Source organism: Amblyomma maculatum, chromosome 1 (genome assembly GCF_055883805.1).
Source record: "Amblyomma maculatum isolate TAMU_Amacu chromosome 1, ASM5588380v1, whole genome shotgun sequence".
NCBI lineage: Eukaryota > Metazoa > Arthropoda > Arachnida > Ixodida > Ixodidae > Amblyomma > Amblyomma maculatum.
This window is the reverse complement of record NC_139344.1, coordinates 26,696,669-26,708,538: the sequence shown is the minus strand read 5'-3', so window position 1 is coordinate 26,708,538 and position 11,870 is coordinate 26,696,669. Positions and strand designations below refer to the sequence as shown.

At 44.1% G+C, this 11,870-nt stretch overlaps 1 protein-coding gene across 2 annotated transcripts; it reads right to left on the bottom strand.

Moving 5' to 3' along the window:
• Window positions 1–3,149: 3,149 nt before the first annotated feature.
• RpL14 (ribosomal protein L14) lies at window positions 3,150–11,727 on the bottom strand. Of its 2 annotated transcripts, none has more exons than XM_084587880.1 (5): window positions 11,679–11,727; window positions 10,801–10,902; window positions 7,949–8,143; window positions 5,306–5,359; window positions 3,150–3,307 (listed from the first exon to the last, which is right to left on the bottom strand). In XM_084587880.1, exons 1-5 carry the CDS (start codon window positions 11,679–11,681, stop codon window positions 3,203–3,205), a joined length of 459 nt encoding a protein of 152 aa, XP_084444006.1. In that variant the 5' UTR covers window positions 11,682–11,727; the 3' UTR covers window positions 3,150–3,202. The 2 variants fall into 2 exon arrangements, with proteins under 2 accessions (XP_084444006.1, XP_084444007.1); XM_084587881.1 differs by lacking the exon at window positions 11,679–11,727 and adding an exon at window positions 11,620–11,638.
• Between the last annotated feature and the right edge of the window lie 143 nt (window positions 11,728–11,870).

The following is an 11,870-nucleotide window of genomic DNA, read 5'->3' as shown; positions in this document are numbered from 1 at the left end:
GATCCAAACTCAAGGTTTATCACGTGACATATACTATGCTTAGCCAAGATAGCTTGAAAGTAGCGAAATAAACTAAGCGGCCGCTTTTACTTTCTCTGATCTTAAAGTTCAAAGCACCAGCCTGGGTCGTTCTCTCGTTTTGCGAAGTTTTACCGCGGTGACGGAGTTCACACTAAAAAAAAAGATAAAAAAACCCAAACACAGCCAGACAGAGGATCACTCACTGCTGCCGCCGGACGGCGGGCGCCAGGGAGAAAAAGCGTGTCGTGCGCAGAGCTCGTAGCCGCCGCGCCCCTTAGCCGCGCGAGGAGAATTGAAGAGGAAAGCGCGGCGCGGAGGAGAGTGTCGCTACTTTCAAATTATCAAGGGGTTTTAGCGGATGGATGTTAAAGGGCAACTCCGGTGGTTTTTTCATCATTTTGTGTTTTTAATTGAATTACATTCTTCGGCACGTCCTGACTCCAACACAAAAAACCGTTTTCCAAAATTCCAATTAGAAGTATTTTTAAAAAAGAAAAACAGCAGATCGAAACCGAAACTGATTTCACGGCCAGAAACGACGTCACATTTGACGAAATGGTGACGTCACACTCAGTATTAGAAAAACACTCGTACGTGCGTTGGATGGTGAAAATAAAGTATGGAAATCATGCCGCACTACATAAAATGTCTGAGGTAGTTCAATATAAACCTCACAATTTCATAATCACGCGGGAAGTAGACATTAACGCCTGTATACTGTTTGTGACGTCAGAAACTCAGTGTTGCCCGCAGAAATACTCTCAACTTAAGCCACGAAAACGGCATATTTTAAAGCCGTATTGCGCGTGAACGGATTATCGTACGGCACCCAAATTTTGTAGAATGCGTCAGGACGGAGAGAAGAACCTGTGGTAAAAGTTTCACTACAATATTCGAATGTCAAAAAACCCCCGGAGTTGCCCTTTAAGAGCGTCCGCTTTGAAACACAGTGGGGACAGTCGTCACCATGCAGAGTTAGTTGTATTGCAGCGCTACCGTTGATAGATTTGCTATCTGTCTATCTATAAAAACGAGCATCCTGAACAGCGCGCAAACGGGCTCGTTGGAATAGGCGAAAATTTTTCAAAGTAGCCAGAAAGTAGCCAAGTAGCCAACCTAAAATTTTTGTCGCCAGGCGGCTCAGAAAGTAGCCAATTTGGCGTAAAGTAGCCAAATCTGGCAACCCTGGCAGCTGATTTTGTTCTTTCAAGCTACCGTTGTGAACAAGGCAATCACGGCGCGCAAATACGCGTCACGTGATTGCTTTTGTAATTCGCGGGCTTTCTTTGGAGCTCGGAAAAATATACACATACGACTTACTGTATCGCAAATAAATGGAATGAAGGTTTGAAAAGGTGCTCTCCAACTTTGCAAATCAATTTATTGTCTAAAGTGAATATCAAGTAAATTTGAAAAATTGACCAATTAACTAAAATTATTTCCGAAACAAAAATTGCCTGTGGTGCGTAAGGCGGCTGACAGCTGTATGCAACTGATTACCCTGGGATATCTCAAATATTTGTTTTCATTTTTGTTCCTCCACGATCGCTTGCAGCGATATTTAAGCGATCTGCTTATCTTTTTAAATACATATTCGGAACATTCTTATTCAAATTCGCGTCATCTTATTCTATTTTGCAACCCTCATAGCCGAATCCACTTTTGGACATTAATCTCCATATACCATACTTATACAGCTCGATCAGAGCTAGGTTGTACGTGGATATTTAATTTTACATCATGTTCTCAAAATAAAATTTAATAATCTGAGAAATAACGCTGCTGACTTTGCCGGGAACCTAATGATTTTTTACTCTCTTTCTAGGACCGGTGATGAAACTCGAACTCCAGAAAGTGATAACAGAAAAAGATACTTCACAGTCCGGCCCTGTTTCGGCAATATCGCGCAGGAGTGACCACTCAAGGGAACCGCTGTTACCTTCGCAGCAGTTTTTGCGTCCTTTTCTGTACGAACATATACAGCCTTTGACAAAAGTGTAGAGCCCAGGGGGTCTGCTTCTGAGCCATGTAGGGGGCGCTAATTTACCATTAGTGGAGGTTTTTTCTATTGGAGAGGGTCGGGTAAAAATTCTAAACACAAACAGATTCGAGAACGTAGGAAATGCATTCCAAGCAGCACGAAGTGGCTCAGAAGCTGACCTCCCGGGCTGTACAGAAATGCATGTGAATGCGATGTCTTAACGCGGCTTTCCTGCCTTCGATTAAGATCACACATACAAGGAATACAGTCAATGACTTGGTAAAGTATATACAACGAAACGTGCACGAGCTGCAGGCGTTGTTAAACTACGAAAATTGAGTTTATCAATTTTCAATGCACAAGTGCAACGCACGTTAGCCGCGAAGAAAATCTGTCACGGAACTTGTCGCGCTCAACGCCGCTGGTCTTGGGTCATTTTATCCGACCGCAACAGACATGTAAAGACAGGTGCCATTTTCTCCTTCCTGCCTCACGGCGCAATCAACTTTACCATAGCTTGCAGGAATATAGGAAATTATGCTCGAAAACACAGCAAGCGCCGCGCATCCAATGCAGACGGCCCGCCCGCACTTTTGCAAACACTGTCATTGTCGCCAGCACCGCCGAAACCACTTGCGTCACGGGCCGACGCTAGAGAGAAAAATGCATGCACTGTCAGGCGAGGGGGACCCACGACCACATAACCTGGGAATGCGCTAGCTGCTCATGGGCTAAAGCAAATATAAACTGTAGAGAAGCCCTGCTGCGGAGCGAGGTCCCTTCCCCAAAGCAACGAGCAAAGACCTCTTTGCCAGCTTCTAATCGCGGAGGTCCCGGCCCCTAGGCCCGTGCGCAGAGGGCGGGGACCTCTTTATCTGGAAGAAAAAGTTAGCTTCTCGACACTTAGCGGTGCTCCCTTACACATCAAGCAGTCCACTGCTGGTCACTCAAATAGGGACACTCTGCAGGACCCTGAAGCAAGCCCCTTAGGCTTTACACTTCAGACTGACTGTATTCGCAATTGCAATGTACCACGAAGACTTACTGGGCTCTACTTTGTCTACTCGCAATGGTTCTTCAGAATACAGTGATGAAAACACACACATTATATGTATAAGTTTAAACTTCAAACACAAATTGAAATGAATTAAGACAATAGAGCCCACAAGTCTCATTTTATTTTTTTTTAGCACGCGGCGTTCACTTTTTTGGTGCCGCTTTCTTGGCCTTCTCTGGATCTTTCTTTCCAGCCTTCTTAGAGAGAGACTTCAACTTCAAGAATCGGAGCCGCACAACCTTGTTGAGCTGTGGACAAGAAACAGCAGCAAACTCAGTCATTTTAACAACCACATAAAAGAATCTCAGAAATGATGAAGTTATAATTGAAACCTGAAACTCTCAGAAAAAGTTTCTCATCTCTCAGATCAGTATTGTAGTCTTAATACCAATTTATCCAATGTCGCCTGAATTCGAGCCGAAATTGACATCAAAACAACCGGATTTCCGCGACACAGTTTCCGTTTTATACACGGATGAAAGAGCCGCCTATATTCAATTGGATAAACTAATATAAATTTCACTTTCCAGACAGTACTCTACGCTGAGAATGTCTTAATTACTGCCTGGCAAGTGAAATTTATATTTGTTAGCAAATTGAAGATAGGCAGCTCTTTCAGCATAGAGCAGCGCCCTTTTCAGTTTCCAGACTCTAGGCTCTTATGGCACAGTAAACTACGTCTCACCGAAGAAACTTATGGGGCACTATCGCCATTTCATCCACGCAATTCAAAACATTGTGGCCCCATCTAGTCACAAAAACTGAAAGCAGGCCACTCGCGATGCGAAAGGAAAGGACGCTTTTACTTAAGGACGCACTGGAGAGAGTGCCAAATATAAAAAGTGATAAGCACTCCTAGAAGAAAAAAAAAGGGGCATTGAAGAAAATCTGATATTTTGTGGAGACTTCACGTGAGGTACTACAGAAATAGTAACAAGGTTTCTTAGCAAGACTGTACACCTCAGTTGTCTTTAAGAGATTTTTCCATACCAAATTAAAATTTAAAGCCTCTGATATTGCCGTGCTCAATTTGTACTATATGAGACACGCTCTTTTTATTTCCACCATAATCTCGAGACATATGTTCAGTGTTCTGTACCTTTAAGCCATTGGGAGACTGTTCTGAATTGCAAGAGATGCACGATTGCAATTCGCAAGGTGCATTCACAGCATATATTTGGGAAAAAAGAGCTCAATCAACAGTCTCAAGGGATGCCATGCTCTGGCTGTGTGCGCTGAGGAAGATGGGATAGAGTGGATGAGCCTGAAATAGGCCTAGTGCTTCTCACAGCACAGGAGACCTACTGCCAGCGTACGCGACAGTGATGCTACAGCCCTCAAATGTGCAACAAGACAAGCTCAAAAATTCTGGGCCGCTCCTGTGATGAAGCGGAAATTTGACCGTTTTGGTAATGATGGCAGTGCACAGCCAGCTTGGCAAGGCGAATTTGCTAACTGTGTGCACCAATCGGAAGGTAAATGTGTTCATACTAAATGTGCTCGCTGCTCGTTAAATGTAAGCATTGGGAACCAGCAAAGAGCTCTAAATACCATTTTACAGTGAAAATTTCTGAGCATGATAAGCTTACAATAACGTGGCAATCAGTAAATATCCACTAAACTGTCCTATTTTTTGCTCTTTTCTCAAAGCATGTACATACTGTCAACACACTGCAATTTTGAGGTCTGATAATCTTGGCACTAAAAGCACATAAAGAAGATTTTTTTTTTTCACAATGGTAAGCTTAATGTATGCTTTGTGAATCACTGGAAGCAGATTTTTTTCTTTTTGGAAGTTAAATCTAATTCTTGAAAATGCTGAATTCATAAGGTTGCAAAATGACTACTATTATAACAGTTCAGAAAACTGCTCCAAATATTTCATCCTGTAGTCTTCTACCTATGTAGTCAATGAAATTTGTTGTTCACCCATTTCACAATGAGGAGCTTAAAAAAAAAATGAGTTGATTAACATTTTGTAAATTAATTGGCCTACAAGCAAACATAGCATGTTTGATATGACCATAAATAATGAGTAAGGATGTCAGAGTAAACAATTTTCAAGCACCTATGAAAACTAAAGGACAACTGGAATTCACCAATGTTGGTACAAAATCAGATGTGTCATTTGATCATGCCAATGTTACCAGCAGCTTCAGAATGCTCAAAGCAATGCAATCAGGAACAAAACCATGAGTGTGCATGCAACCCATGACCACATGCCCAAATTTGTATGCAATACGTACCGATTGCTTTGCCCGCCTAAGCTTGAACCTGTCGAAGTCATTCATGTTGGTTTTCTGTTGGAAAATAACGAAAACTTTTGAAGACACAAAAGAGCAACACTGTATACCGCAAGCTACAACGTTGCTAATCAGCATCCACATATCGTCAAGTACGAATCAGACGGCACTTCCTGGATGCATTCATCATGTAAACTACACAGGCACTGTTAAAGGCAAAGTTATACCCCAGTATCTAAGCACGTGGGCGAACGTGGATATGTTGAAGTCTGTCATGCCGCACGTGCACGTTATGTTGGAGTATACGCGTGCCTTTGCTCCGTAATGTCATAAAAAATTATTTGCTAAGAATAATAAAGCTGGACCTGGACAACAAACATTCCACAGATTAGCACACAAACCAAAAGGATTGCACTACAATGTCAATTTGAAATTCTCGAAGAATGCTTAACTAGCGACTAGAGCACAGCAGACGCAGAGGCATAATAAAAACAGTAAATGCTTGAATTACCGGAATTTCAAATTACTAAATGGCCGTAACTGATAAGAACCTGTCTTTAATTTACTCGGCAAAACATTGTGTGGTTCACGGTGCAACATGGCAGCGGCGGTTCCATCGCACAAAGCAGCCTGCGAAGTGTGCAAGGCTTCACCACACAATGCGCTAACGGCATTTGACGACAGCACAATTTCCTAGCAGTGAAATACCACACATACAGAAGCATGGAAAACGCCAAGTATTGCCAATGATTATCCAAAATGCTACCATCACCACGGGCTGGCGTGAACAACCCGAAGCTCATAAAAGCCAAGCCGAAACCAAGCCTGCCTATTACTGCAGGAGACGCTGCCCCCATTTCGGCCTGCTTGCCATCGTGTGCATGTTAGAGGTCCACAGTCAACTCTGCAACATGCAGTTCAGGTTTGAGGAGCAGCACTACTTTGACAATAGCTTGCAGTACCAATCGTACCTTGGCGTGGAGTAAAAGGTACGAGACCTGCATTGCAACGCACAGCTGACTTGCACATTGTACGCTGGGATCGCGCTAACAGTAAGCCCCAAGCAAATTTTCAAAATAAAGAGGTTGAATTAACTAGTTGCATGTTTCGGCGGTAACTTCTGCTAACCGCAACCCTCTAGCACCAATGTTTAGCTTTACTCACTCTTCCATGGTTTTGGAGGCCCACATTCTTCAAGCTATGCCAACCTGAAAGCTTGATCATGTGCCAGACAACGATGCACAGTTCAATTATCAGTTGCAAAACTGACTCACATTTGAATTTATGGGTTTTCATGCATAGCTGAACCAAGTAATGCAATTCGAATCATCAGAAAGTTCAAATGATTGAGTTTTGAATTAACGCGCTTTGACCAGGATGCTATAGGAGGCATGCACGTGACGCCATCCGCTAGGGGCGCAAGCGGTCAGCGCAGAATTCGCCATACGCGTGGTCATGTGTGTGGGCGCCGCACCCAACCGCAGTATTCAACTTGTTCTGATCTGTGGGGTAAGCCTATCGCGCCTTTACAGAATTTCTGCGTGCGTCAGTGAAAACCATGCGAGCGAGTGGATACACCCGTGGACTTCGTGGAACAAAAAAACCCGACTGTCTGGACCAAAATGTTTGACTTTATGAAAACACCGGCTTGTACGACCGCGGTAACTTCGTCGAGGTGTGTCGTGTACTACAAGACCACTGCTTCGCGTTGAATTCCCTGACATTGCTGCCTGCCATATAAAGTGCGGATTAAGTTTTGCAACAGGTGAAGAAATTAAAACGTACTAAGCCATGAATGTGTTTTAATTTTTGGCAAGAAAGCGAGGCCAAGAGCCACACGTGCGTGAGGGTGTCGATGATCGGCGTGCAGTTTTTAGAGGTGAGCACACTGCGACGTGTGTTCGCTTAGCTAACGCTGTCACCTCCTCCGACTTGCAAGTGACATGTTACAACTTTATGAAGCGTTATCGCTGCACATCGCGTTGTTGCGAACCTAGGTTCCATGGGTTATGTGCATCTCAAGCAGAGCTATGTAGCAGATACTAAATTTGTAAAACATGCTCTCTGGGTGAGCTGTTTATCCTGCGAGTGCGTGACAGTACTTTTCTTCTCGGCCTTCTGTCACCCAAATTAAGCAACTGCATTGATTCGCTTTACTGCTGGAACAGCGCCTGTGAAAGCTTCGGCAGTTTGCCGACTACCGCCACTAGAAGTGTACGTTTCGTCGACATGCCAGTTGTCTTCTCAAGATGTGTTCTGCCTCAGTAGCAGCTAACAACGTGTTTAACGAGCTGCAAGTCATTTTTCTCGAAGTGGGTAACCGGCCACTATTGCTGTCGAGCTGTTGCATGGGTGATGCCTAGGTGCAACATTGAACAGCGTGTTATTACCCGGAGCATCAAAATATTGCTGCAGACTCCATGCGCATAAAGGGCTCAACAAAGAAAAGTGGATGTGGACATATTTACCAGCTCGATAAAACTTTATGGATCACTTCAAACATACGGCGGGCACCTGAGAGCGAACCTGAAACTGCACGAGCCGACGTGCGCCGATGCCACCGGCGACCTCCGACATGGCGGACGATGCTCGAGCTATCTGGTAGTACGACCTCAGTGAATACCTCCTATACAGAACAGGACGTACCAGGCGACGAGCAGCCAGCTTCTTGGCAAGTGCAGACTCGTTCCACTTCTGGGACACATCGTTCTTCTTCCAGGCCTTGCGCACAACCTTCGTGGAGGTGCCCATGGGTACCCTGATTTTCTGTCTGGTTAGTCGCATGTGTTTAAATGCCACTGCCTGGCGAGGCACTCCTGTCTCAGGGCCATCAACCACAGCCTGAAACCAAAATTTTACACAGATTGAAGCTTCTTCCATCCCGATACACACAACCTTCTGGAAATAAAGCTGTGCATTGATACTCTGTAAACAATACCTTTTGTTACACGTCCCCTATACTCAGTTTCAAAAGCTGCTTACAGCGCTGCGAAAGGGCTAACATGGACCAATTAGGCTGGTGCACACATGACTGTGCTACTCCTGATGATGGCACAGGAGAGTGCGATCCTAACTGAGATTCTTTAACATGCACTGACATCACAAAGTGCACACAAACAGGACGTTCTGCATTCCACCACCATTAAAAAGTGGGTGCCACAACTGGGATTTCGTCCCGCATGTAACAACCTACAGAGGTGGGTTCCTTCAAATGTACAGGGTCATCCACTTTTTACTATCCGATGCAGGTGCATGTCAAAGCAAAACAACACAAGCAAAGAGGGACCCAGAGGTGGTGCTTAGCATGGCCTGCCACTTAGCTCTATTGCTTGGCCAGACGGATGCAATGTTTTGAAAGCAATGACAGTGTTATAGCTAGAAGTGGACGACCCTGTACCTACATTGGAAGCTACAAGGCCATATGTATATCAGTGCAAATTATAAAATGCAGCATGTTCATTATACATGCACTCAACCAACAAGATTACCACAATGCATTTTATGCCCTCATTTCCTCTCATGCAAGTGAGCTGGCCGATGGTGGGACATTAATGCATTCAAATTAGAAAGAAATGAAATCAGAAGTCTTTCACTCTACATGCACCCAGCTTTGATGCCATACCCATAGCTCGGCTGAAGAAACAAACAGGTGAGAAGAATAATGTTCAATAAATCATTCAGTAGTCATAACAGAAATCTACATTGTGTAATCCATCCAGCTATGTCTCATGTAACATTCATCCACGTTCCTTTAAATCCAAAACATCCAGCCACTGCCATCAAGTGTATAGGAGGTATGCACGTGACGTCATCAGCTAGGGGCGCTTAGCAGCCAACGCAGAATTCGCCATACGCGTGGTCGTGTGTGTGGGCTGGGCGCCGCAGTATTCAACTCATTCTGATCTGTGGGGTAAGCTTTTCGCGCCTTTACAGAATTTCTGCGTGCAACAGTAAAAACCACGCCAGCAGACGTTCGCGCCATCTGGTAGTACGACCTCAGTGCATACCTCCTATATATACATGCCATTTTGACAATTATACTGCATCCCAGTGCTTTCTTCAATCTTCACACCAAACTGTTGTGTTTTGAGAATGACAGTGCGATGGGCCGTTTTTGCATTGCGAAAACGGCCACTGAGATGTTTTTGGATCAATTCTTTGTCATTTTTACTGTGTGTACAAAGAGCACTTAATGAACTGTAAAGAACAGTCTTTGCCACTTAGTTTCCATGTCAAATCTATAGACAAGCATAATCTAATTTGATAACTCAATTTTCAGTTAATTCGAAAATCTTTCCTTGGCTCCTTGAAGAGCAAATTGACTTTACTGCAGTTGATAATAACTGAGTATTTACGAGGCAAGACTGTGCTCTGGAATCACTATATCCAATGGGAAATGCAGGTCGCACTACAATGCTTGCTAGTTAAACTTTTACATAGAAGTATCTCTCACAATGAAAGGCAAGCGGAGGACGATCAGAACCAACAAAGCCATCTTCAAGTACGTATCAGACGGCAATTCCTATCATGGATACAGGTTCATCACATCAGCCTCCACTATACCTGCGCACTTTCATGTTTGACCAAGAAAGAAAAAAAAAAAAAAAAAAAAAAAAAAAAAAAAAAAAAAAAAGGGGGGGGGGGGGGGGGGGGGGGGGGGGGGCGTGCGTGCAAAAGTGTTTATTTGGATGTCATGGCAACTACTGAGGCAGTATCTATTCTGCTGGCAACTGGAAGAACAGGCCAGAATCCTCCTGGCATTTGTTGTTCATTGGCTATTTAGGCAAGGTGAAAATAGTATGTTACAAGTATGACATGAATGTGCACTGAACAAGCGTAAAGGGGGTACGTCTCAATTCGTAGATCGAGCCAACGTTTCGACAAGTGAGTTGTCTTTGTCTGGGCAAAGCGATCATCACTGGCATGATTGAAAGGCCTCTCCTACAATATTCAAATTAACTCAGTCTTGTGCTAGCTGCATCCAAGCAAACCCTGCGAACTTCTTAACCTCATTCGCTTGCATAACTTTGTCACTCCTTGCTAAGCTTTCATTCCCTTGGAATCCAATTTGTTAACCTAAGCAAATACACACAGTTCCTTAAAATGTTTCAATTACCAAGAGCAGAACAATGACTGCTTGCAGCTCGCGTACCTTTACTACAGAAATGAAGCAGCGGCCAGACTCTGCTTCACTCAGCGATAAAGGCAGAGTACTGCATCCATTTAAACTTGATACCTGGCACATGTCATGCCTGCAAGAGGTGAATATCCAAACTAGTTGCTGAAGTAGGCAGGTCTTTGGTGCAATTTAGCCAACCAACCATATTGAATTTCGCAGACAAAGACCCACAGCCACCGCATAGGCAAAATTGTAGTAGTTGTCCTTAACAGCCGCTTCATTCACACTTCACTGCAGCTGTCCCGATGCACAGTGCTCCAGCGCTCTTTAACAAGCCTACTTACAACGTCTGCTCAGCATGAATCACTTGGACACGCACCCTGTTCTGATCGACGATATTGACGATACTGCAGAGACGTCCCCGGTACTTGCCGTGGGTCAGGTAGGCCACTCGGCCGACCTCCACGTATGTCCGCAGCGTCTGTCGGGAAACGACAACCATTTCAAGCGCTCTCAAGATTGCCAACCACGCCAAGCCCATGCAACAACGTCACACAAGTCCCGATCGCCTGTTTAAAATTATTACATCGCTTTTTATAGCACATTTAAATAAAAAAGCTCATTTCCACTAATATAAAGAAGCACACCGATACCACATCAAACTGCGAAGGAGCAACACTCAGAACTGAAGTCGTCATCAAGTACGAATCTGACGGCAATTCCTATCAAGGTATGCGGGTTCATCACGTTGCTCAACCGCTTAGAACGCAATTACCAGACTCCAGCTAAAGGCATGAAACGCTGCGCTGTGCATTGACTGACCACCGAATTCCAGTGTCGGCACAGTAAAAGCCGGGGCAAGGAGTCGTCCACGCATGAACATGACGGACATCGTGCAGCACGCGGGTGCCTCGTGCGCCTCTAGCGAAATGCAACGACGCATACGTGTTCAATCGTTCAAGTAACAATACAACCATTAAAAGAAGAAATATAAGGTTAAAGTAAACCAGCTCTGCGGGAAAACTTCGATGTTAAAACAATTCTGGTGACGCGATCAAGGAATTAAGGGTTAACACGTGCAGCTTGCTACCCGCGCTAGTTCTCTACTTGTGAACATCATTTTTAAAACTGAAAAGAGCAGTATTTAGATTTATAACATCATTATACGTCATAATGCATCATAACACCGAACTCTAACCATAATAACGAGATAAATGTCCTCATAGTATTACGAGAGAAGGCACATGTGACACGTACCATGGTCGCCGGATTACAGAAAAAGGAGGCCTAACAACTTGCAATGCCTGACGGGATCTCACCAATTTCACTGCGGGTGCTCTAGTGGCCTAGAATCGAACAAGAAACTGAACAAAATAATAACTATTAAGTTATTAACTTATACTGCACACTATTTTAGAGCTCATGTTTATTTTCACTCAGGACAAAATA

Bases quoted from the DNA above. Each gene is read 5' to 3' on its own strand.
- RpL14 (XM_084587880.1), bottom strand. The intron at 5,360-7,948 runs GTACGTCCTGTT...ATTTTCCAACAG, and splicing joins AGCTGGCTGCTCGTCGCCTG to AAAACCAACATGAATGACTT. The intron at 3,308-5,305 runs GTACGTATTGCA...TCTTGTCCACAG, and splicing joins TTAGGCGGGCAAAGCAATCG to CTCAACAAGGTTGTGCGGCT.